The 26,931-nt window shown below is 48.2% G+C and overlaps 1 protein-coding gene across 1 annotated transcript; it reads right to left on the bottom strand.

Annotated features, from left to right (window-relative positions):
• Positions 1 to 15,313: 15,313 nt before the first annotated feature.
• Rassf8 (Ras association domain family member 8) lies at positions 15,314 to 25,354 on the bottom strand. Its single transcript, XM_051173335.1, has 4 exons — positions 25,206 to 25,354; positions 20,215 to 21,104; positions 19,815 to 19,959; positions 15,314 to 19,341 (listed from the first exon to the last, which is right to left on the bottom strand). The coding sequence occupies exons 1-4, from the start codon at positions 25,306 to 25,308 to the stop codon at positions 19,220 to 19,222; spliced, it is 1,260 nt and encodes a 419-aa protein (XP_051029292.1). The 5' UTR covers positions 25,309 to 25,354; the 3' UTR covers positions 15,314 to 19,219.
• Between the last annotated feature and the right edge of the window lie 1,577 nt (positions 25,355 to 26,931).

Raw genomic sequence — 26,931 nt, 5'->3', positions numbered from 1 at the left:
TCTGGCTTGCCCAGCTGCCTTTCTACACAGTCCAGGCTCACCCACCCAAGCATGGCTCTGCCCAGGGCGGTCCTTCCTGTATCACTTAATGATTAAGGAAATGCACTGGGGGACGGGGTGGGGTGGCTGGAGAGATGGAGCGCCTGTGTGTGTGTGTGTGCTCTTCCAGCAGACACACACTAGCACTCACACGGCAGCTCACAACCATCTGTAACTCCAGTCCCGCGGTCAGATGCCCTCTCCTGGCCCCCACAGTGCCAAGCTTGCATGTGGTGCACAGACATGTGTTCAGGCAAACACTTACACACATAACATCATAAAATCAATTATATCCCACAGACACGCGCCATGGGCTAATGTGATGGAACCAACTCCCCAACAGAAATCCCCTCCCCCCTAAGTAAGTCAAGGTCAGCCATCAAGCCTGATATGCTCAAATCCCGTGTTAAGTTAAACATAGCACAGCAGGAAACTGAGTGTGTAGTCTGTGCTTGTAACCCCAGCACTTGGGAGGCAGGAGGGTACAAACCTCTGAATCACTTTGGGATGCACATTGAGTTTCAAGCCAACAACAGCATCTCCCAGAACCGATATATGTCTTTCATGTACCTTTCTTCACGTACCCTTCCAAGTTGGATAAATACGACCATGTCCCTTTGTTTCTACCTCAAAAGTATCATCTACCTCCAGGGAAGTGAAGTTGACATGTCCAAGTATTTCCTGATTTGAAGTAGTCTGTAGGGGAGTTTTATGTGCAGCACTAAACGTAAATGCTAGTGTGCTGGATGCCACCTAGTGTTCGAGTGACGATTAGGGACTCATCGCTTGACATGCATCGCATTTAGACACGTTTCACGTACACACGTGTAATTCCTGTCGCCAAGAATTAAAGCAGTTCTGGGATCCCTCACACATACTGGAAACTGCTACAAGGTAAAGGTAAGGAAGGCTCTCGGCCTGGCACCCAGCAACTGATTCTGGAAGCATATTTCATTTGTTTAATCTCAGGGAAGGATCAGTGGCAAGCACCTTGACAAAAAACAAATCCAGAGAAGAGTTTGTTTCAGCTTAAAATCTCAGGGTACAGCCTGTCAGTGAAGGGAAGTCGAGGCAGGCACTGTAGCAGATAGTCACGTCACGTCCAGTTAGGAACAGAGAGAATCAAACTCACCCATGCTACCTGTTGCTTTTATCTAGCTTCCTCCCGTCTTATACAGTTCAGCACCCCTGCCTAGGGAATGTGCTGCCCTCAGTGGGCTGTGTCCTCCTACATCAAGCAGCAGTCAAAACAAAGCCCACACAGACAAGCCCGCTGGCCAGTCCCTTGTTGAGGCTCTCTTCCCAGGAAAATTTAGGCTGTGGCAAGTTGGCATCCCAAACCCATCACAAATAGCCTTTGGGTAAAGAGACTTTCCCCCTTCTGGTCAGCTCTGACCAAGAGAAAGGGTCGTGGGCTGATAACCCAGCTCCTCCTCTCTACAACTATGGGGTCAGGGGCTCATGGCCCAGGTACACTTGACACCTTGAAGGACCCACAGGTTGATCTGGCATTTAGGACACTCACTGACAACTGGAGAGAGAGAGAGAGAGAGAGAGAGAGAGAGAGAGAGAGAGAGAGAGAGAGGGGAACTATTTAAAAAACGTATCTGCTTCTCTGGGTAACTCTAGAATTGAGTTGATTTTAGAATAGATACCTCCGATGTGGGCACTTGTCACTGTATTTGATATGACATTATCAACGACCCCAAGATATACGCCGTGCTCTAGCCACTAGGAGCTGCTGGTGTGAGATGGGTGTGATTTGGGATTATCTGGCATGCCCAAATCTATCACCCAAGCCCTTGTCTTTTTTCATCCTTATTTTTTCCTGAGACAGGATAACAGACTTTGTCTTGACCTCCCTAATACCTCAGGCTGACCTCACAGTCAATACCGTTTGCCTTTGGCCTTGGTGGCCTGGGTGCTGAGCTTGTAGGTATCTGCTTCCATGCCCAGCTCCCCTGAGTGATAAGGACAGACGATCTTTCCTGGCCCAGTGAGAGGGAAGGAAGGGAAGGGATCCAGAGAGCTCTGAAGTGTGGGGCTGCTCTGCTATTGCTAGCTTTGAAGACGGAGGAAGGAGGTTGATGCTAAGATTGTAAGAATTGCCTGGAAACCCAAACAGCTTTCAGCTGACCGGCGGAGACCTCTGTCCTAAGGCTGAGGGCTGAATCTTACAGACAAGGGGTGAGTAGGAAACCTGCCTTCCCCCAGGCCTTAGAGTGGAATTAGGAGGGCTGTCAGCGTGACATGACTCACTCTGAGTCTCTGCTGACACACCCTGAGCCTGTGTTGTCTTACACACACGGGAATCCATCTCATACTGCACACTAGGCGTCTAAGTGTACAGCAGTGGGTTATGGCCCTGAGATTTATAGAACAGGTCTCAGTAAGAAGAGCCTTCAATGATTTCACAGGATGGAAGAAGCAACTGTGAGGAGGCCTAGGTCTAGGAAAGAACATTCCAGCTCAGAGAACACGCGTAAGTACAGAAGAAGTCCAGAACGTCCGTCCCATGTCCAAAGAGCAGTGAGGAGACCCGTCTATGCCGTAAACTTGGGAGCAGACATCAAGGCACCAGATGGAACGGTTTCCTCTGTAGGCGGTGACATCAGACCCAAGCTGGGAGGAAGGTGTTCACCTTCAGCTTCTACCCGTTGAGGAGTGACAGGCTTGGCCTACCCGCCTTCACCACACCCCACTGGGCCCAGCGGTCGATTTCAAGCACCTTTAGCTTGGTTGCTACAACTAAAAGGCCAACTCCACACCCGTGGCAGACCAGAGCATATCCCCACATTACCCCACCTGCAGGAGCTAGGTACAGGACCCGATAGGTAGCTTGCCCTGACGCCAGCCACTGGAGCACGGAGCCAGCGAAGTGCAGCCAAAGGCTTGCGGCACAGCGTATGAAACTGAGCTCCTGCTGCTGGGGAGATGGCTCAGTGGTTAAGAGCACCCCGGCTGCTCTCCCAGAGGACCTGGGTTCAAGTCCCAGCAGCCACATGGAGGTGCATAACCACGCGTCACTCCAGTTCCAGGGCGCGCAGTGCCCTCTTCTGGCTGCCGTGGGTACTACACTCATGAAACAGCCACAAAAGCTGTTTTTATATTTTAAATAATTTTTTTTTAAAGCGAAGAGACTGAGTTTGATACCCAGGACCTGTGTGGCAGAATGAGAAAGCGACTCCTACAGTGTGCCCCCTGACCTCCACGCACGCACAGTGGGTGTGTGCAACAGGGACGTGTTTGCTACGGATCAAAGTTCAAAGGGATCTGTTCCATCGCGGCAGCAGGGAAGCTGTGGTCATGGGGAGCGACAGCTTGTCGACTGCACCCATGGTCAGGAAGCAGAAACGGATGCTTTTCCTCCATTCTGCTTCATCGGGGACCCCAGCCCACGGGGCGTTCTCCCTCAGGGAGACATTTCCTGAAGCACCATCACGAGGCGTGTTTCTGTGCTGATTCTAACCCTGTCACAATAACAAGGAAGGTCAGCTTGTGGCCATGATGCTCATGATGATCCTGTTCTGCTCCCTAGTGGGCAGTCTGAGCACAGCCCAGAGAACACAGACTGGGCGCGATGGGTAAGCAGAGCATCTCCAGCTGCTACTTCCCTAACGTCCTGTCCTGACAGTCGACACCTGAAACATTTCTGGTGAACTCACTCACTGTTCCCGTTTTGAAGTTATATTAATGCCCAGCGACTGAGCTATTGGGTCCTGGCTAAAAACAACATGGATATCCATAGCACTTCTTAGCACCACGCCTAGAATCCAGTAAGCATTTAAGAGGAATGTGTGTGTGTGTGTGTGTGTGCATGTGTGTGTGTATTAGCGTGTGAGTGTGCTTGTGTGAGTGTGGATGTGTGTGCTTCTGTGAGTGTGAATGTGTGTGCTTGTGTGTGTACATGTGTGCTTATATGTGAATGCACATGTGTGTGCTTGTGTGTGTGAGTGTGCTTGTGTGGATTGTGCACTTGTGTGTGTGTGCTAGTGTACATGTGTGTGCTTGTATGTGAATGTACGTGTGTGCTTGTGTGTAAATGTACAGGTGTGTGCTTGTGTGTGAGAGTGTGCACGTGTGTGTGCTAGTGTACATGTGTGTGCTTGTGTGAGTGTACGTGTGTGAGTGTGTTTGTGTGTGTGTGTGAATATGCATGTGGGGATGAGTGTGTTTGGGTGTGTGTAGTTCCTTTGGTGGCAGAGTAGTGTGAAGTAACAGCCCCTCTTCTTCCCACATCGGCTGTGGCCTCTGAGCGGCTGCAGACACCGCCACCTCCTCAGTCGGGCTGTGACCCTCCCACAAGGTTTCAAGGTCTTCCGTCAGAGGAGCGGACTTCAGCAGGGGTCTCTGCGGGTCATCTCTCTCTCTCTCTCTCTCTCTCTCTCTGTGTGTGTGTGTGTGTGTGTGTGTGTGTGTGCGCGTGCCTGGTGTGTTCAGTATGTAGTATATGTGAAAAGTCATGTGTGTATATGTAGAGGTCAGAGGTCATCATGAGTATTTTTCCGTCTTTATTTGGGGTGGGGACAGGGACTCACTGATTTGCCTAGGCTGACTGGCCAGAGACCTGCAGGGAGCCACCAGGCTCCATTCTCCGGCTCTGGGCACAGACCTGTAAGTGGAGTTCTTAATTGGGCTAAATATTCTGTCTACACCGACTGTCAGGTTTCCACACGGGTCTGGAGATCCAAACTTCAGACCATTTTCTGAACCATCTTTCCAACCATTGCTTCCTTTCTTATCCAACCCCAGTCTCCTCGGATTCTGTAAACCTGCCTTCTTGTCCACCTCAGGTCTACAAGAGGCAACTGACTACAGGACAGAGGGCATAAGTGTCTTCTCCATGCTCAGGCTGTGGGCCAAGAAGCAGCAGACGCCCCTTCCCCTCAGTTCTACAAGGTGGAGACCAGAAGGCCTCCTCTGGGGAGTTGGGGTTTGGTGAGGCCTCCTCTAGGGGCCAGGCTTTGGGTTTCTCATGGGCTGGAAGATAGCAAGCTGGCTGTCTGGACTCTCCTAATAAACACTGTCCCATTACCCTCAACCCAAAGGCACGGTCAACAAATGCTTTTGTTTGGGTCAGATTTCCACATATGAATTTCCGGGGAGGGCAAGCATTCGGTCTGTAGAGGGACAACTGGTCTTAAGCTTTGGTCTCTTTCTGGGACACTTGGTGTATTAGGCAGATAGTACTGGTCTATTAAATGTCAGAATTTCACATGTGGCTGATGTGGGACCCCAGAGACACATTTTAAATTCAAATGTGTAATTCCAAGATGCCCATCTCCATAGGAGAAGAGATGTTCTGATTACCCAACCCTCCATGCCATCTAGACAGAGCTACAAAAGCAGGAACCTACGTGCCAAGTTCCTGGCTAGGTAATCGTGTTTGCAAAGCACGGATGAAAGCTGCTTCCTACACAGACTGTGCATGTCTGGGCAGAGGAAGCCGTGTAGGCTGAGGACTGGACCTCAGAACTCCGCCTCCGTATGCCTGTGCCCAGGATAGCTCACCTCTCTTCTGTTTGGATGCTCCAGTAAATCCTACAACATAAATTCAGTCTCTGCCAGCCACTTCCGTCAACCCGTGGATGCCTCTTGCCGGCCGGTTTATTGGGACAGAGGTGATGGCAGATAAATGTGCTTCTCAGCTTTGAGAGTGGAGAAGCCGGAGCTGCAGTCCGTCCCTAGGAGACAGGAGGGCAGAGGTCATGTGTGCTGGTCTGTGTGACAGGCTGGTTTGAGTCTCACTGTAGGTTAGTGTCCATAGCCCGGTGACTTCTCTGTACTTACGTTGGTGAAGAGAATGGTTCTCTCTCTGAAGGTCGTGGCCAGGATTAAATGACACATGGGAGCTATATTGGAGTGTCTTCCCGGACAGTCATTACTCTTGAACATGGTGGGAGTAACAAGGTAAGCAATTGCGTGGAGGGGTGACACTCCCTTCCCCTGACAATGCCCCCCCCCCCCCCGTGAAGTCCAGTGGCCCGGGCTTCCTGCTCTGCCGTTTTGTGTCCAGCCGCTAAGCCTTGGCCAGAATTTGCACCCTCACCTGCCTGTTGCACAACCATGTGCTTGGTATGTCTCCATCTAGTCAGCTTGCCTGTACTTCGTCCTCTCTGGGTCAGAGGCTCAGGCTGTAGCAGGCCAGTGACCGCCGACCAGGAAGTGGCCCACTCAGCGTGAGGTCATTCAGCCGTCTGCTGTGACTAACAGACCCCAAGGTCGGAAGCCCACACCAATCGCCACTTTTTCTACCGTGAGCTCCCAAAGGACAACTCAATTACCGACATCTCAGCTCTACAGGGCTTAACTATGTTTGGACTGTGTCTTATTTATGGTTTCTACTATTGCAGTGAAACACCATGACCAAAGAGCAAGTTGGGGAGGAAAGGGTTTATTTGGCTTACATTTCAGCATTGCTGTTCATCACTGAAGAAGTCAGGGCAGGACCCTGGAGGCAGGAGCTGATGCAGAGGCCATGGAGGCTGCTGCTCACCGGATTGCTCCCTATGGCTTGCTCAGCCGGCTTTCTTACAGAAGCCAAGACCACCAGCCTGGGGATGGCCCCACCCACCACGGGCTGGGCCCTCCCCCATCAACCACTGAATGAGAAAAATGCCTTACAGCTGGATCTCATGAGGGCATTTCCTCAGCTGAAGCTCCGTCCTCTGATGACTCTATAGCTGGTGTCAAGTTGACACACAAAACCCACTCAGCACAGCCTGGCTGGTGTCCCTTGTACCCTTGGAAGTCAGGGGCATGAGGCAGGTCCTCTGAGGAAGCCGAGAGGTCAAGGCTGCCCTCCCAGCCTTGGGTGCTGATTAAGACAGACACTGTTAGTGTTTCTGGTACAGGAAAAAAATGTCCTAACTGCCGTTGCCTGCCCGAATCTCTTGCTCTGTGCTGAGCAAATAACATGCACATTCATGGAACTGACACAAAGTGAATCTTTAAGGCCACACCTTCCCACCTGACAGAATAGTAACCACATCTTCTGCCCTTACTGTTTTGAGACAGGGTCTCACTATGCAGCCTGGCTGGCCTAGAATTCCCTAAGTAGACCAGGTTGGTCTCAGACTCACAGAGATCCTCCTGCCTTTACCTCCCGAGTGAGTTCTGGGATTAAAGCTGTGGGCCATGATGCCCAGCTTACTAATTATTTTTTATTGCTATTTCCTGGCAGGGTGCAGTAATCAAGAGTTTACATGGGGAGGAGATTTCTACAGGTGCATCTCTCAAGCCTATGAGAGCCAATATTCCTTTTATATAACAAATATTTTGTTATAATACCTTACTAGATAGAAACATAGAAATCCATAGAAAATGGATCCTATAATATATAACTGAAAATACATATCCCCTTAATTTAAATGTGTAGGGAAGGTGTGACTATGGCTCCATGGTGTACACACGGCCTTCATAGAAAACAGAAAGCTGGGCCAGGCCTGGTGATGCAGGATGGTCATCCAATCTACCTAGGAGGCTGAGGCAGGACTTCAGGGCCTGCCTGGGCTGGAGTAAGTTCAAGGCCAACCTGGCCAGCTCAGTGAGATCTTGTCTCAAAAATAAAACCTAAGAAGAGGTTTGGGGATACAGCTCCATGGGAAGCACTTGCCAAGCATCAGGAAATTCCCGAGTTCCATCTTCCAGGCATCACAGACTAAAACAAATAGAAAACCAAAAAGAAACCACAAGGGAAGAAGGTGATCTAAGTATAGAAGTGAACAGAGGCCAGGTGGTGGTGGCGCACGCCTTTAATCCCAGCACTACGGAGGCAGAGACAGGTGGCCTGAGTTCGAGGCCAGCCTGGTCTACGGAGCGAGTTCCAGGACAGCCAGGGCTACACAGAGAAACCCTGCCTCGAAAACAAAAACAAGACAAAACAAAAAAGAAAGTTAACATGCTGAACACAAATCACGGTGACATTCTCCAAAGGTGACAGAGAATGTGTCAGAGTTTGACCGACCCAGGAACCTGGTTGATTCGCTATTGACAGTCCTGGCTCCAGGGGCACAAGAAGATGTGTGACATGTCTGCTGACAACCTCCAGGGACCCAGACTCAGAGCTGACCCCGATGACTCAGTTCCACGGAAATGTCAAAGACACTTAGCAGCTCATCTGGCATCGTGGAACACACTGGGAATGTCAGCACTCAGGGGCTGAGGCAGGAGGATGACCACAGTCTAAACCTACCCAGAACACAGAGGGTGGCAAATCCAAGGACCGGGGATGCAGCTCGGTGGGAGGGCACCTGTGAGCATGTGATGTCCAACACCCCTGTCACGTGACAGCTAGCCACCTGATCGTGCACTCTCTCAACTCACCTGGCTGTGCGTTCCTGTCTCAATTATATTAAAGCCGTGCTAAGGACACGTGATTACAAAGAGAATTGAGGGAGGTTCTAAAAGTTGGCAGAGACTTGGGACATTAGTTTCCTATTCTTCTTTCTCTCTTGGAGAGAGGGTCCCATGTAGCCCAAGCTAGCCTTTGACTTCTGATTTGTCTTGAGTGCTGAGATGGCCGGTGAGTGCCCATACCCAGATGATAATTCTTCATTTGGGGGTCTGTTCCATGCACCACAGATGCTCAACATACCTGCTCCCTCTGTGTTTTTAAATCAATCATATTCTGACTGACAAATCATTGTATGTGTGTGTGGTACTCTGTGGTATGTGAATGATGTGGAATGATAACATCAACTAATAACTTATGCATCATCTATAACACCAAGGTTATTACCAGTAAGACACTTGAAGCACACTGCCCCAGCTGATAACTCTGGCCGCCCTGCTGGGCTGTGGATGTCAAGACTAAGCCTTCTGTGTGCTCATACCGTGAACCTGGCCCAAACCTGCATCTCTTACCCAACTCCACTCTGCTTCCTCCCAGCCACCACACAAGTCTGTGCGCCTGAACGGGACCACACACGCACGAACACACGCACTCATGTGAGCTTGTGAAAGCAAGCATGTGCATGCGCATGCACGCACACACATATTCCTGAACGAGAAGATGGAGTATTTGTCTTTCTGTGTGTGGATGATGGTGGTGGTGGTGATTTTAGTATAATGTCTTTCACGTTCATTTGTGTTGTCGCAACTTTCTTCTTTTCTAGAGCCGGGTAAAATGCATGGGCACACACGCGTGTGTGTAATCCTACATGTCTGATGTGAAGCATGTTGCAGCAGGCCTGAGTGCGGCTACCCTTTTGTGGTGAAGTTCCTCATCTGGCGGATACCCAGGAGGGGAGCGCTGGGTCATGCGGTAGCTGCGTTGTTTTCCAGAATGAGGCACTGATTACGCTGTGCAAGGAGTCCCTGTCCCCACTCTCACTAACATTAGTCCTGTCCTGTTGACAGCTGCCATTCTGCTATGTGAGGTAGTCTCTCACTGTGGCTTTGACTTGGCAACCCTGGGTATTTTCTTCCCGGCGACCTGGAGGCTTTTTGCATGGTTTGAAAATGGAGTCCTTGGCCCATTTTAGACATTGCACTGCAGCTTTCGCGTCGCGAGTTAACCCCCACCACACTAAAGAGAAACCCTGATTACTGGGGATTTCCTCATGCCCCCCAGTTCCTGGAACCGCTCTAGCCGAGAGCCACTAGCTTGGGTAGAAAGATGCTCTGTGCTAAGTCTTGTCAAAGAGACTGGATTCAGAGGGGCAATGCACTCTCTTACGGAGCTTTGATCCACTTTCTGTGATATTCTTAACTGGGAAATTTTGCTGGAACGGGTAGTACACTATCTCCTGCTGTCTTAAGAACACAGGTGCCAGGAGATGCTGCTCCCTATACTGCCCATGTGATAGTTACCGCTGTCATCTAGGAGCAATGCTCTGGGTGTGTCTGTTAAAGGATTTCTGGATTGGGATAAACTGGGGTAGAAAGACCCAATCAACCACGGTCAACATCCTGCCCTGGGCTGGGACCCGGACGATGAAGAGGAGACAGTGAGCTGAGTTCATCTCTGTGTTCCCTGCTTCACATGACCTCATGCTCCGCCCACCACGCCCACCCCACGATAGACACCCACACCTCAAACAAAAGCGAACCCTTCCTTTCGTATTAGCTCTTGCCAGGTACGTGTCCCTGCAACCGAAGTCACGAGTACACTTGCCTTTGCAAACATTCTGCTGTGACACTCTGATCCTTCGGTGTTCCGCGCCAGTCTGGGTCTGCCATGCGCAACCTGGCAAGCCCCCCTCTGAACCCTTAACTCTTCGTGAACACAGAAGTGTTGGCTCTTGATTCTAGCGGCCCCGGCAGCGTGGTTTGTTCCCTATGGTCAAATTCACAGAGGTAAAAAAAAAAAAAAAAAAAAAAAAAATCACCCATTACTACAAGACCATACTGAAACACTAATAAGATCCCACCGAAAGTCACTTTGTCATGCAGAGTCAGAGGAGACCTGTGACATGTCAGCTGATAAAACATGCTCGCCACTATGTTGGCAAAGGACTGACCTAAGTCCTGAGAGTGAGCAGACCTTTCTCCTTCCAAAACAACAGGGCAGGGCGGAGAACTGGTGCAAAGGGCACCCTGTGAGTGAGTGAGGCCCTCACTGCTCAGACTGGTTCACCAGGCTTTGGAGCCTGGACCAACTGAAGGGCGGTAGCTGCTGCCCCCTAGTGTACGACTTCTGGCTACTGCAGGCACTCACCCTGGGATTCTTACTAAAGAAAGAATGGAAAATAAAGGAAGTAGTAAAAATAACTGAGACAACCACCATGTATTATCCTTTCAGAATGAGTGTTCAGTCTTTACTGATGCGGTCAGAAAACTCAATACATATCAACATATAAATGTCATTTTCAGACCTAGTGCAGTCCTCACTGGGTGACGGTGCCGAAGCCCCCAGGGGGAAATGACTGTTCAAGGTCACAAGACAGCGGAAGCCAGCCTAGGCCCCGGGGCCATCTGCACCCCAGCTTTATCCATCTCACTTCCCTTTGCCATTTTCATGGGTGTGCGTGCGTGTGTGTGTGTGTGTGCGCGTGTGCGTGTGTGTGTGTGTGTGTGCGTGCGTGCGTGTGCGTGTGTGTGTGTGCGTGCGTGTGTGTGTGTGCGTGCATGCTTGTTGTGGACATGCGTGTGTGAGCCCTTGTGTCTGTGCATGTGTGGGTGGTGCACGTGGGAGTATGTGTGTGCCTGTGTGTATGTGAGCCCTTGTGTGTGTCCATGTATGTATGCATGTATGTGTACATGTGTGCACAGGTGTGTTCCTGTCAAGGCCCAACGTTCCTCTTGGGGGATTAAGAAAAAATAGACTTGGGGTACAGATCCGGAGTAAAGAAAAAGCAATACGGCAACAGGATGGGATACAGGAAGGGGTTTTGAAGATATGTAAACTGAAATCAGAGTATTTACATCTATAGCGGGACATCTCCCAGTAAGATTCTTTATGTAAGTTAAAAACATTTTAAAGTGAAATTTAGAGCATGAAGACGAACCTTAAGCTTTAAGATAGTGAGGATCTGTGGGTAATTGTGTTCCTGGACTTAGGGAGACAGCCAGGTTCAGCAGTTAGTTCTCAGAAAAAGGAGATGTGTCCAATGGGAAGAGGCATTCAGTGGTTCCCTACCACAAGCCTGTCCTCGGGGTCTTGATTCGAGGTTGTGTTTTAAACAGAGAAGCAGGGTTGTACACAACCAAGTCACAGGGTGAGGAGCCATCTCTGACCTCTCCTGTAAGGCGGACTAACCAACCGTGAAGTTTCCCCTCTGGCTGGCCCAGGGCCTAGGCTTCCTCTTCTCCCATCTTGAGACTCCTGGGGAGTTCTAATTTCTTGGGGTCCACTGTTTCGGTAGTCCAGTAGCCAAAGCAAGGGGCACAAGTGTATTTTTAGAACAACTTCAGCCCTGCCTGGCTGGCATAATTACTGCTCCTATTTTCAGAGCCACAGGATCAAGCATCGGTCCCATGAAGACTGAAGGGACACACAACCTTGAGGACTTAGATCCAAACAGCTGAAGAACCTTCCTGCAGAGCATCAGATGACCGAGCAGCGATACCCTGAGGTCTACAGTGGGAAGTCCCGGAAAGGAGGCTCTGTTGAATAGAACCAATTGTGGCAGTTGGAGACCTATGAGGGATTTGTTTGCCTATCTCCTCAAGCTTCATGCAGACCAAGTCCCAGCTCTTTTTACACACATTCTCTGTGTGACAGCCATCTGGAGTTTGCAGGGTTGACAGGTTGAGGAGAAGCTATCGGGAGTGTACTCACCCCGGGCTGTGGTAAACAGAACTAATAAGGAAAGTCATAATGCACTGAAGTAGCGTCTGGCAGTTTGCACTAATGCTCTTATGAGGCAGAGAAGAAGGAACTAAGACTTATTTGGACAAGAATATTTATTCTCTTAATTTATGTTAGAGGTACTGCCCTCAAACTGTATCGCTCATGTATCTGGGCCAAAGATGGGAGCCCAGATTAGGAATGAGAGCTGATTATGAAGTGAGTCTACTGAGAAACACACACCCTTCTCCAACCTGAGTGTCTGTCTAACGTTTATGTCAGACAGGAAGTAAAAGGAGACAGGTCAGTCCCTTGAAATGCTGGGAGGCAAGGCCGTGGGATCACAGGCCACGCAGGACCTCCTGTAGACAGGCAGACTGCTTGGAAGTAGGGTGAGGATGGGAAACAAAGCACCAGGTGGGTGAGAAGGGCCCCGTCTGCTCATCTCCCTGCTGCATCTCCTTGCATCTCTGTTACCAACCTATTGCCAGGGCACTGGAGATGGGGGAGAGGGGCCACATGGAGTGCGCTGTGGAATCATTGAAAGCACGCGTTTTCAAGTGGTCTGACCGGGGCGAGGGCTCAATTTCTCACTTGTAGCAGACAGCACCCAACCGCCTGTCTTTCAATACAACTTACATCTCTCAGAGGAACAGGTGTACCAGTGCTGGAAACGGGGAGGAAAGCAGCGTGAAGCCGCCCTGGTGTCTGCCCCGTGGGGATGATGGATGTCTAAGGAACAGGCAAATCGTGGCCAGGCCCAGACAAAGCACCGGAGAGGACGGAGGACACTGCTAGCTTAGGACGGATGACCTAATCTGAAGCAGAGGAGGGAAGGCATTAGCTCGTTTCAGGAAAAGCTAGTGGGGTTGGTATAGGCATCGGGGACACAGTGTCCACTCCTTGCAAGGTGGGCCTTTGGGAGTGACCCTGCAGGGCGGTGTGAAGGACAGACTAGGGGATGTTGCTTCCAGCCGCAGACTGGACCCCTTCCTTCCTCAGCAGGTGCTTTGGGGGTATCGACCCTTGTTCAGTCAGGAGTCAGGGTAGCCGTCTGCTCTGTTCCCGGCTTCCCGGCTGCTGTTCTTCTGTAGCTGACATATCTGTGGCCTCTGTTCTTTAACTTCATGCTTTTTACCCCATCTTCTGTTTCTCTTATATATAAAACCATGGGGTGTTAGGTCTGGAAGAGACAGAAACAAACTAGGCAGGGTGGCACACTCCAGCAATCCTAGCACTTGGGAAGCTGAGGCAGGAGGATTGCCATGAGTTTGAGGCCAGCATGGGCTTCATAGTAAGTTCTAGGCCACTGTGGGATATAAAGTGAAACCTTGCATAAATAATAAATAAATAAATTTAAAATGAATCTTAACTCTTCATTTAATAAAGGCAGAACCCACAGCCCAGAGAAAATTATTGCCAGTGTGTTGTTATGCAGCTCTTATGGAACAGAGATATTAGAATCTGGATCTCCAGACTCATAGGCTTCTTAGTTAAAACTTTAAATTATTCATCTTTAGCCCATTATTCTCTGTTTCCCCATGAGCCCCTCCTTCCAACAAGTCCTCTTTTCCTGACATCAGAAGCACTGGTTGCTCTTCCAGAGGACCCAGGTTCAGTGCCCAGCATCACATGGTGGCTCACAACCATCTATAACTCCTGTTCCAGGGGATCTAGAAACCTTTGTGAAAGGCCTCTGTGAGCACCAGGCACACACATGCCTACATATATGCAGGCACAACACTTATATACATAAAATTAATTTTTTAATTGGCTGCCTTATTGCATCTGTCTCATAAGAGCTGTATGACATTAGCATTGGTTTTTCTCTAGGCTGCAGTTTCTACTTTTATTAAATGAAGAATTAAGGTTGTCTACGTATCATTTATCTTCCTATCATCTATCCATCCACCTCATGAGATGGCGCTCTCCTTGAGGTGGGGAAGCCATCCTTCCCCACAGCTTCAGTCCATAGAACTCACTAAATAAATTCTCTACTGCCATCTCCTAAGTTGCCCTGCATGAAGGGCGTAAGCAGCCAGGGAGGAATCTTGTTAACAGGGACACTGTTCTTGTTCAGCCACTGACATATGCTTTAGAGGAGACGGCACAGATCATTAAAAGTCTAAAACCTCTTAGCTGGGAGACAGAATTCTTCAAATAAGTGTTTTTCCATTTTCTCTTTGCTTTTATAATAATCATGCCCATTTCCTTAACTTAGGTTTTACTCCTTACAAAATATTCCTACAGGGATGAATACATTTGCACATCAGAAGTGGGCAAGATGTAGATGCTCTCCTGTGAGCTCCAGCGGTGCCACCAGGAGCACAGTGATCCGAATTTCAAGGGGAGCACCTACTCATTCACTGTGGCTGACTATGACACCCAGGCTGCAGCTGTGCTTACCCTCCCCCTCCCCCAGCTACTGCAGAGTTCATGCTGTGTGTTAAAGCTGTCTCACAGCTTCTAAGAGATCTGGGAATACAGGCTAGCAATTATCATGCTTTCATGTTTGAAATGGGGGGGTTAGTTTTTTATAAGTTCTTATTTATTATTTAATGAAACAGCTACTTTTTCTTGTGTGTGTGGGGGTGTGTGTGCATATATGCACATCCATGCGCAGGTGTGCTCTTCTGTGGGGACGTCAGAGGTCAGCTGCAGGTGTTCTCAGTCACCATCTTAGGTGTGAGAAGGGTCTCCCACTGAGCCTGGAACTTCCTACTGCAGCTTGATTGGCTGGCCAATGAGCCCGGCGGTTCACTTGCCTTTGATCTTTTGAACTGAATTCTGGCATGTGTCAGGTGTTACATGGGTGCTGAGGCTCTTAACTCTGGTCTCATGTTGTACTTTACCTACGAATCATCTCCCCAGCCTAGCTGGTGCCTTCTGAGCAACACAGAATTCTTCAGGTTGAACGACTGCATTTAGAGAAACCAATGGCGTTTTTAAATCATTGATACACGGATGTACTTTCTTTGCCATCTTTCAAAGGAAACAAAATTATATCTTAACGTATTAAGTGTGTAAGAAAGAAAACAACAATTGTACTGCCCCAATAAATCTTGAAAATTTATTATTTGGGAGAATATCAGATATTGATCTTTTGCTTTATAGCTCGTGGTAATAGTCAGAAAATATACATTTTGAAATGAAGTCAAAAGAAAGTAATTACATATAATACATATTACAGATTTCTTATTTACACATCAGCGAAGCAGTACTAAAGGCAAATTTATGGCCCACACTCAGTGAACATGGACACTTCCTGTCTAAAGCTGCAGCAACTCAAATCCTTCTAGGTCAGTGACAAGACCCTGAGAAATACACTGAAGGGCTATCACCATTTCTGGCTGTAAACCTGTATCTTCACTCTTTCCCCTCCCCCCACACATATGCATATATTTATTGCCTTTAGAGTTCTGCTGGTTTAATAGTATGCTAAATAGCCATCTGCAGCCATTTGGTTTCTAAAATATATATATAGATAGATAACATATATTAAAAAAAAAATGCACGTGAAGGAGCTCCCACAGCTTTGACGCAGCCACTGACCTGGCGTCCGAGGTGCGCCGGGGAAACGTGAAGCAGCAATACTAAATAAATACTGATGGCCATGAATCCTTGACACATTTGACAGCCTTCTCCTGGAACTTAAAAATACCACAGCAGACAGGACAGTACAAACATGCAACTTAAAAACACTGACATGATAGAAAAGGAATACTCTGAGCTAGCTTCACCACAGTATGGACTAATCAAGACAGGCTTGTATTACAAAGGGACACAGGGTGTCATTTAATATACACATGCCTAATCTTTCCAAGGCAATGTCCAACGCTAACCGCCTGTGTCTGTGCATGCCTGAATAATCAGGTGTTTGTTCCTGTCTTTTCCATACTATGTCCTCAATCTGTTGAAGTCCTAACTTGGAAAGATATTCCCCGATACAAGAGTTCTTGTCTCCAAGGACCCGTTTGCTCTTACAAAGGCCGTGTTACCACAGGACTGCACTTTATGTTGGCTGCAGGAGCAGTGCTGATCTGCTGGTGTGTGCTACCACACTCCACATGTCACATGTGAGCTGTGTCTTACTGTATGTGCCAGGGTGCAGTCCGTTCTTGTTTGTAACTTTTTTCCACTGGAGGAGCTACTGAGCTGCCCATCGATAACTAACCGGGCATTCAGAGGGCCACTTCAACACCAACTGAAGCCTCACATATAAAATGTCCCTGTTCAGTGAGACGAAAAGGGACGTTAACAGCCAAAATATAAAGGAGATGAGAAAACCGAACACACAAACATACATACACACAAAACTGAGGTGACCCCCTGTGGGTGAGTATCTGAGGATGACGGTGCCCTAGAGGTCAAACAGACCAATGATATCCAAATTACTCATTGGTAAGAATAAAACTTGTAATATATTTAATACCTGTAGAAATATAACCTCCAGTACTAGTTAAAAAGACACAAAAATTTGTGACCTAATTTACTTATTTAGAACCTGGATACTTATTCCCCATTTGGTATTTTATTGAATCCCACTGCCGGTACCTCTCTGCTGAGGTGTGGTGAGAGACATCTGTAAAAGCAGTCACAGTAGACTAAAGTATTTTCAGATGTTCCTACAGAAATTAATTGTTTTCCCTAGCTACAAAAAGATTTAGAAAACATCTGACGGTGGTGTGCTTGCGGAAGTCCTGTACCTGGGTCTCAAAGCACAGCCGCACAGCCTGAGTGTGAGCTCACATGGCCACACCCCGCCCGTCTGGGAGGCAGTGCTGGAGCGTGCCTGTTAGTAGGAGGGTGGCTGGCAGCTTCAGCGTTCTGAGGTTGTTAGAGATTTAAGTGTGGAACTGTCAGAGCCAGGATTGCTGGGAGCTGATGGGATGTGTCGCCTGCTCTAGAGTTGCTAGTCAAGCCTGGCAGTTCCTACGAATCTTGTGAGCTGTGCGATGTGATCTCTGCCAGGTGTGACAAGGACTCTGGGCAGGCGCCTTTCTTTCGAGACAGGATCTCGCATCAGACTCCAAGCTACTCTAGAAATTTCCCATGTAGCTTAGGAGAGGTTGGGCCTTTGGTAACTATGCAGCCTCAGCCTCTTGAGTGCTGGGATTATGGTCATGAACGCCCAGCGTTGTCTTTTTCTCACAGTAGAGTGAACATTGTGGTTTAAATCGAGGACAGTCCCTTTGTATAATGTTTTCCTTTGTGTTACCTAGCTGAACAGCAGGAGAGTGTTGGAGAGTCTCACAGTAAGGCGTGTGCTGGACACAGGGAGTCAGCACTGGCACAAAAAGCTACAAACTGCTTTGACTTTGAATTGATAATTGATAATATATATATGCTATATATTATAGCTATATAGATATATAGATATGAAACAACTGTTACAAATCTGGAGCAAGTGTGTACGGGCGTGGTTCCTTCTCGGGTCAAATGCATCGCAGAAATGGCAAGGTCAGCTTGGCAAGTGGGAGGAACTGTGGCCAGCAGTTCAGTTGAGGTCTGCTATTTATTCACGTAAGAGGCAACATTCATTCCTGGCCTTCAGATCTCCAGAAGCACCTGTTACTTCACAGCCATTCTTAAATCTTCCATTGGAAACCTAAATCCAGCAGCAGTCTCAGCTCCGTTAAACGCCCACCAACCCAGAGTAAGCTGGATGTGGTCAACCACCCAGAGGTGCCGTCGGTGTTACCACGCACTTTATGCTGTTGCATGTAAGTAAATAGAGAATGTTTTCTCTTTACCAATGAAAACGATTTTAAGTTTCAGATTAAAGTCTTAGTTACACTGTGCCAAATGTACTCACAGGGGATGTGAGGGGCTACAAGGCATCTGACAGTGCGTCTACACATGACTAAGTCACTGCTCATGAGAAAAGTATTGATTCTTCTTTTTTGGCTTAATACACAAAATGATATTAATATAAATGGAGACTAATATCCTAAAGTCAAATTTAAAAATAAAAACATACTCTGAACTTAATTTTATTTCCTTGGTAGAAAACTCCCCGACTGCAGTGTTACCTAAGTTTGCCTCCGTGAGGAAAGAAAACACGGAGCCCGTGTCTTAAGTCACGGCAAGCAGCACCCACTCCTGCTCTGCTTCATGGACTACACATGTGCCACACCATCCCAAAGTACAGCAATCGGGGCCTCTCCTCACATTACATCACCACGAGGGTTCAGCGGAGGCGGTGGGGAGGCGGGAAGACCTGTGAGTGTGTCAGGAAATCCAGGACAGCCACCAGCTGCACCGATGGCAGGTCCATGACCACAAGCATTTCACATGAACCATTTACCCCATTAAAGATATTTCTGTGATGTTATGTGGCAATTTGTGTTGGGAAATACTGTAAAGAAATGATTACATTCCAGACCAGAAAGAAAGCTGAATTATCTTGCCAGGAGGGGCGAGAAGAGGCGCCAGGGTTAAGTGCGGCAAGCTCCCTTGGAGTTGGTCTGGAGGGGAAGCCCCCATGAGGCTGCATAGCTGTATAAAAGCAAAGCCGGACGGAGTCTGCCAACATGCACAGTCAGAACCCACAATATTTAACACAGTTAAGTCACAGGATGGGACTAATAAAATATTAACAGCAACATTCATTCATCAATCAGTTACATGGAATAAATTAATCGGTTACATAACTTTACTCTTAATGCAGGGTTTATTCATGTATAAACATAGATTAATACTTTAATAATGCTCTCTCTCTGAATGCTACAAATAAAAATGAAGGCTTTGCATTTCAGCTGCTGGACAACATGTCAATACTGCGAAGTGTGAACAGGCTCCGTGTTCAGCGTCAGTGCACAGGGCCCCACGTGGTTTGTGATCAGGAGAGGATACAGTGGCTTGGGAACAGACCCTGTTCAATTGGCACAAACTGAAGGATTTTACTGTCCTTGGTACCTTGGCGGACTCCTTCTCCTGAAGACAGTGTTAAACATAGATGCCTTCAGGGTTAAATCCAGAGGAGATGGGGTTCTGCAGAATACGAAGATTACTGGGGAGCTGCCGTGATGATACAGGTCGCTTCAGGGACCCAGACTGGAATGGCGTCTCTAAACAGGAAATGGACAGTCATGTGAATTGGCTACCCAGAAAACTCGTTAAATTCCCACCCCAAAGAACAGGGAAGAAGAAGGCAGGCACCCTGCCAACATGACAGGGAAGAAGGCAGGAGCCATGGCCATGAACCAGTTCCCAGAACCAGAGGGCTTTGTCCTGCTGCCCCCCCCCCCCCCAGTTGCTGAGGGAACAGCACACAGATGGGAAGTCTTAGTAACAGGACAGATGAACAGCAAAGACTCAGGAGCGAAGGGGAGTCTGGAGAAGCTAGGATGAAAATTGATATGGCCCACATTCATATTTATACTTGGGTAAACAGGTCCGTAAAGAAGCAGTTTAAAACAAAACAAAACAAAAAACCGTGACCATCCAAGAAAAGAGTTTCCCCAAGTGCTACAGATTTGCTCAGAAACAAGAAGGCTGCCATTTTTGGTGACTTACCAGGGGAAATAAGGGACCACCTTACCTGTCTCTATGTCTGCCCGGGAGGCCTCTATGTCAGTGGGCTCAGCTGGCAGCACAGTGACTTTTGTCCCCGTCTGCTGGATGAACTGCTGGAGGTTGACTTGTCGCAGCTCTTTGGTCAGCTGCTCCAGCTCCTGTTCCTTGTCCTGGTTAGAAAAACCCAGCCATGCTGTAACTGGGCTGTGGGTGGGGCTGCTATAGGGGTGGGAGGGGCTGGGGCGGCGTGGGAGGGGCTGGGGCGGCGTGGGAGGCGGGACCACTTTCAGGACTCATTTCACAAGCTTGGTTTACATGGACACTGTGGCCAGAGGGACTGTCCATCCCCTTAAACAGGAGGCCTCCCTTCTGGATGCTGCCACATACTCATATACTCTCCATCTAAGACAGATGCCCTTCCTTACCTGTAACCGCTTGGTGGCCTGCCCCAGGGACCTCTCTACGGCTCTGATGCCATTCTCCAGCCTCAGGCTCTGCTGGCCCTGGAGGTCCATTTCCCCCTTGACCTTGTCAATCTTCCCTTTCGCCTCTTCCTCGTTGACCTGCGCCTCCTCAACCTCCCGGTGAAGCTTCTCTGCTTCCAGAGCGCTTTCCACAGTGTGGATCTGAGCCAGGCAGTCCTTCAGCTTGCTGTCACAGGCTGTGACTTTCTGCCGTATCTCATCAAGCTGGTCTTGCAACTGCCTCTCATTTTCTTGTTCGATCTGTAGTTCATTTTCCCAAAATTCCTCCTCCTCGATCTCCACATCATTCCTTTTGATCTTTTGCTCTAGGCGGACAATTTCCTCTTCCAGGCTGGAACTGTACTTTTGCTCCAAGAATCGTATTTCTACCTCGCTGGACTGCAGCTGCTGCTCGATGGACAGCAGCTCATCTGTCTGGAGCCGGATCAGCCTCCTCAGCTCCTCTGCCGTGGACCTGCAATTACTCAACACTTTCTGCCTAAACTCAGTTTCTTTACCTTTCCCAAAAATGTCCATCAGCCCCTTGGCACCTCCCGTGAAGGTCAGGGATTTTCTTCTTGGTTCCCTCCTTTTGATTGACTTGTCCGCCTGAGGCCGCAGTTTGGCCAATGGGGGCAGGCTCTGTCGGTACAAAGTTCTTTCCGGAATCCGGGCCACACTGTCTGAGGTGGGTCTCTCACTGAGAGACGGCCCAGTCCTACGCAAGATGAGCTGTACATCGCTAGCATACTGCCCCCACTTGTTTAAGGATATGATGGGGTTTTCATGAGGGGCCAAGTGCCTTTCAGTATCTCTCCATTTTTCTATAAGGGTGTACCTTCCAGTGCGACCTAGACAGAAAAGAGTAGCATACACTGTCACACAGGACACGTACCGATAAATAATGCAGCAAACGATAATGGCCGTCAACTGTTCTCGGGCAGCGTCTAAATGCCAAAGCTCAGAGTTCAGGTTTCTCTGGCAGCTTCAGAAAACACAGGAGCTCTGAAAGCTGTGAGACAGCCTCTGCTCAGATCTCAACTGTGAGCACCCCCCAGCTGTTAGACACCCACTCCCTACTTACCCTGACTCTGGTCAAACATCCAAGTGTTCAGAGCTGCTGTGGAAACAGCAAATATCTTCCCCCCAGCTAAGAGGGGAGCCTGCCGGAGTTAAACAGAGCTTCTGAAGGTGCAGAGATTTTCACTGAGTGAGCCTCAACAAGATACACCCAGACTCGGTGCTCACTGCAGGCCCAGGACTCCGGGCCCCCTGAGTGCTCAGCTGGCCTATAACTCACACAGCTGTAGCTACCCAGGGAAAATGGCTCTTCCAAACAAATAACTTCTGTTTAAGGGGGGGGGGTACGATAGAAGTTTGATTTAATCTTGATAATAATAGTTTCAAAGGTTCTTCTAAAAATCAACAACAACAAAAAAAGCAAAATTCAGATTTTATTATTAGAGACAAAATACAGTAAAATTATTTAAATAAAAAAAAGCTTTATCTGCTAATTACAGAATTGAAATAAACTTTCAAAAGGCCATGTAAGGGCCAAAAAGAGGGCTAAGTTGGTAAAGATGCTGGTCACCAAGCCTGTGACCTGGGGGGGGGGGGCGCGACACATGGTGGAGACAAGGAACTGATTGCTGAAAATTTTCCTGATACCCACACGTGAGCTTTGGTCTATTTGCTGCCCCCCCCCAATAAATATAATGCAAAGAAGAAAAATGACAGTAATGTTATTGATATGAACACATTCATAAGCATCTTTGTCTGAGGGGGGTGCTGTTTTGAGTTTGTTGAATGTGTACCTTAGGGGCTAAGAACAGACGTCAGTCAGTAGGAATCTGTCCCGTAAATGTGAGCACCTGAGCTCGAGCCCGGAACCCACCAAGCACATTTGGGGAGACACCTATGATCCCCGTGGGATTTGGGGCAGTAAGAGGCTGTCTCCAACAAAACGGCAGGGATTGAATGAGAAATAACCTTACACTGGCAGGTAACACATGCATGCACATTTGTAACACACACGCACACGCACGTCAAACAAAGCAAACAGTAGTAGTTACTGTCCTATAGAGACAATGTCTGGCTGCCACTGAGCAGCTAGAGTGGCATAGGAAACCACATGGAGGGTAGCTGACAAACAGCAGGGTTCTCTCCATTACTGTCCATGCATGGCGTCTGGGTGTGTGGATATGAGTTGCCCCCAGCAACTCAGAGGCGGCCCATAAAAATGCACTAACAGTCTAAGCTGTTAAATACATGGGGCATTATATGTGGTTATCGTATGAAAAGACGCAGCTTGCCGCACCTACTCAGCTGGCTTGACCTTTGCAGACTTAGTTTTCTTCTAGGCAGGTTAGTGTGTGCCTGTTACCCAGGACTTGGATGACCAAGACAGGAGGGTCAAGGCCATTGTGTCTACATAGTGAGACCTATCTTTAAAACCTTCTGTGGGGACTCCTTACAGTGGGAGCAGGGGCTGTCTCTGGCTCTTCCAGGCTTTTGGGAATCTATTCCTCATACTGGGTCACCTTGCCCAGCTTTAATACAAAATGAGGTGCTTAGTTAGTCTTACTACAACCTGATGAGCCAGATTTTGTCGCTATCCATGGGAGCCTGCCCCTTTCTGAACAGAAACAGGAGGAGTGGATGGGGGAGGGGCAGAGAGGAGGTGGGTGGGGACTGGGATGAGAAAGGGGGAGGGAGCGAGTCAGGGAGGGAGGAAGAAAAACCATAAAAAAGAAATTACTTGTAAAAAAATTCAAGATACATTTCTAAGTTATGTCTTAATCTTCACTGAATCCTGGCTTGTTTCAATTCAACAGAGCATGGGAGGTTCTTAAAAGAAAACAGCTTAGTTTCCCCTTCCACAACTAAGCGGAAGTCTTGGATGGGAGGGGCTCCACCGCAGGGGAAGCCTGGCACCCACACCACTTCAGTGCAGCTCTGTGGAAGAAAGGCCATCCTGACAGGAAAGCATCTGTTAGCAGATCTGTGACAGTGCAAGTGTGCTGGCAACAGGCATCCTGTTTCAGCCTTGAGCTGACCTGACATGCTTCCACATGAACTTCTGACTAGGAGCTCAGGGACTAAGAGGAACTGAGCACTCAGCACGGTGCTGGATACAGCTTTCTCACACTGTTCGCTAAATAACAGATTTATATGCAAATAGAAACTATGCACACATTACTGGGTTTTATGGTCACAGAGGTTTATGCCATCACTGTGTCCCCCAAAAAATCTAAAGCCAACTAATAAGTATGTATAAACTCTAATAAAATTTTAATTAAACAGAGTCTGGAGGCTCAAGGACTCAGGAGGTCAAGGCAGGAGGTTTGCAAGTTCAAGACTTGCCTAGGGTACAGAGGAATACAAGGCATAGATACCCTGTCTCAAAAACAGGAATAACAAGCCCTTAGGGACAGAGGCCAGCCAGCTGAAGGGTGCTTGGTTAGCTTTCTCAATTCTCTAGGTTCGATCTCTAGTTTCAGATGGAGGTATGTAATATAAACACACATTTATTTTTTATTTTTAATTTGTTTTCTTTTTCAAATCTATACTTTTAAAGAAAACCTTAAAATCAATTAGAAGGAAAGTTGAAACAGAGTAGGAAGACAGACCCAGGAAATGGGGCTAGAAACATGGTAACTTCATCTTCAGTATGTTAAAAAAATTAAGTACATATTTCTGTTTAATAAAGAAATACCATTTAATTTATTCTTTATTTTAAATGTTTTGGAAATTGGCAATAAGTAGGGCTTAACTCGTGAGGGGTTCTGGGAAGTAGGAATCTGTTGTGGATTAGGGACAGCTATAATTCTAAAATCTCACTACTTAATGTCAACATCAGGTTGTGTAGCCCTGAGACACAGGGTTAGTGATGTGGGGCAGCTCAAAGTGAGCGAGCCAGCGTCCCCACAGCGTGGCACAGCACAGGCACAGGTGACCAACAGAAGCGCCCCGGGAGCAGTGGCGTCAGGCCCACTAGGGAGGGCTGGGAGTGTGCCATGCATGGGTTAAAGCGCCCCCGGGAGCAGTGGCGTCAGGCCCACTAGGGAGGGCTGGGAGTGTGCCATGCCTGGGTTAAAGGCCCCCAGGAGCAGTGACGTCAGGCCCACTAGGGAGGGCTGGGAGTGTGCCATGCCTGGGTTAAAGGGCCCGGGCGCATAGGGAGAGCCTAGGTTAGCAGAGCCAGCTCTGTGGCGTCTGTGCTGCTGTCTTAGAGGCGACAATTAGGGACCTGACCAAACAGACAGATCCATCCTTTGATGGACTTACGACTGTACTCCCAGGAGTGGAAAGAGGCAGGAAATGGAGCCCAACTGGAGGAAGCCGGTCCATGGGGTCACGTCCCCTGGGACGGCCTCTTGCCTCTTCCTGTAGCCTTGGACTTGGACACCGTGGGGTGAGAGAAAGAGCGGCCCATAGGCTCACGTATCTGCATGCTTAGTGACCAGGGGTGAGTGCTGTAATCTGAGGAAGCCTAGGAGGTGTGGCCTTATTAGAATAAGTGCGTCAAGGTCACACAGAGTCCCTGAAGGCCACTCTGTGAGGTCAAACACAGGGCACCTTCTGAGCAAGCTGCAGGCAGACAGGACAGTCAGGGTAGGAATGAGGCCCCGTGCTGGGCTGCAGCTGGGGGGAATAAGCCCCCCCTTCCCTATGCACCCCATGCGTTCCTGTTACCTAGGTGTTCTGCCCAGGCTCTTAAGCCAGGAAACTATAGGCCGAACCCTCCGAAACCAAGAACCAAAATATTCCCCCCATCCCTTAAGTTAACTTTCAGGTATTTTTATCAAGATGCTCAGAGTTAGCTCATGCACACACAGAACCACCCCACAAGTAACAAGTACCATATTAATATACATACATACATATATATGTATATATAATATATATTTTTAATTAATTAATTTTTTTTTGACTTGACATATTTTACTTACCGATGGCCTGGGCTAAGGCTATTACAACCTCCTGGCAAGTTGTGACTTCGGTGACCCCACAAACAATCCTCTGAACTCCATCCACCCATACTTTAAGTTCCATGGTGCACTTGCCGGTCACCAGCAGCCCTGACAGTGGTCATCGGGGTCTCAGGTCATGGCTCTGGCTTTGGAAACACAGAGAGGCAGAGTCTATATTAGCTACAAAAGGTAAAACATCACTTTTTAAATAAAGAAAACGTCTTCCCTTTAGTATGAACCATAGCAGCATGGTACCAGATACCGCCCTGTGGTGAAAGTCCTGGCCTACTCCATGGAGCAGAGCTCCTTTGTAAGTGGTTCGACCACATGCCCACCCGACTCTCAAAGCAACCCTGAGCTGTGTCCCAGGTCCAAAGACTAGCTCAGTGTCACGCTGGTGTTCTGTCTCGCTCTTCTGAATTTGTTCGGCATAGTGTCAGAGATTTTTTTTAAAAATTCCTATCATTTCAGGAATCATAAATGATTGAACCACTTTAAGCATACTTGCTATGCTATCCCGATGACCAGCGTGCATTCTTGTGCACATTCCCCTGGCCTCCCCGGGCCTCTGCGAGCTGCTCACATCAAGGCTATGGACACTGGGCTGAAGGAGATTGTCCCCTCATGCATGTCTGTCTTTTTCTCCCTGCTGGTTTCCTGATATGATTAAGTCAGAAGAGCCGCCCAACAATATAAAACATGCCCTTCCCAGTGTTCAGTGTTTACCCAGTCTTTAGTAACAATGTGGCCACACTGTGTGCCAACCTGAAGACTTTAATGAAACAAAGGCACTGAGCTCTCCCACTCGCTGGCACACCCTCTTGCTTTCTTCATGCTGTGCTTTCAACCCTAACTCTCTCTGTGGTAGGTAGTCTAAGCACACGCACCTGCTCACCGTCCTGTGGGCTTTCTTGAGTTAAGAGAACGACAGGCTTAGGAAAGATAATAAACATTGTTCTACTTAGGTTTTAAGGTTTAAAACTGCACTGATTATTTAGAATTGACAACATTAAAAATCTTACTTAAAACACTAAAATCTTTTCTTGTCCCGTGTGCATTCCCATAAGGACCTAAGGCAACTCGGCCACCTGTGCCTGGAGAGGACAAGTGAAGAGAACCAAGCCTCAAGGGTCCCAAGGCACACTTTCTGTCAACCCAAAAAGGTAGGAGACTGATGCCAACTTCCCAGAATGCTGGCCCGGTCCTCCATGATGTCAGTGAACAAGGCACCCTGACAGATGTCGATGGCAGGGCAGGGGAGGGGTTCACATGCCACGGAAATGAAGATGTCCACGGACTTGAGCAGGTTAAGGGACTTCCTGAAGCCCTCACTAGCTTGGCAAATGCCTGTTACATATGCAGCCGCATCACTCTGAGATGACTGAAGAATGAGACAGAAGTTCTGACAGGACATAGTGCCTTTCTTACCAGACACCCCCATCCACCAGACACCCCATTCCACCAGATAACCTGTCCACCAGACACCCTGTTCACTAAACATCCCATCTCTAGACACCCTGTTCTGTGCCCCCATTATATAACTCTTGGTATTATTTCTTTGAACAAAATTCAGATATCAAAAAATATCAGACATTACATACTCATTTGTTAAATTAAAGGTTCTGAATTGAAGACTGGTTAACAACATTTTATTTTCCATTAAAAACCTTAATCTTGAGAAAGCTTTGGACCTCACTGAAACCTT

Source organism: Phodopus roborovskii, unplaced genomic scaffold (assembly GCF_943737965.1).
Source record: "Phodopus roborovskii unplaced genomic scaffold, PHOROB, whole genome shotgun sequence".
Lineage (NCBI taxonomy): Eukaryota > Metazoa > Chordata > Mammalia > Rodentia > Cricetidae > Phodopus > Phodopus roborovskii.
The sequence above is the reverse complement of the archived record's forward strand: the minus strand, read 5'-3'. Positions and strand labels throughout refer to the sequence as shown.

What these genes read in the sequence shown, in the direction of transcription:
- Rassf8 (XM_051173335.1), bottom strand. Translation starts at nt 25,308, where the DNA reads ATGGAACTTAAAGTATGGGTGGATGGAGTTCAGAGGATTGTTTGTGGG. An exon ending in AGCCTTAGCCCAGGCCATCG is followed by an intron (nt 21,105 to 25,205) that starts GTAAGTAAAATA and finishes TTTTCTGTCTAG; the next exon opens with GTCGCACTGGAAGGTACACC. An exon ending in AGGCCACCAAGCGGTTACAG is followed by an intron (nt 19,960 to 20,214) that starts GTAAGGAAGGGC and finishes TTTTCTAACCAG; the next exon opens with GACAAGGAACAGGAGCTGGA.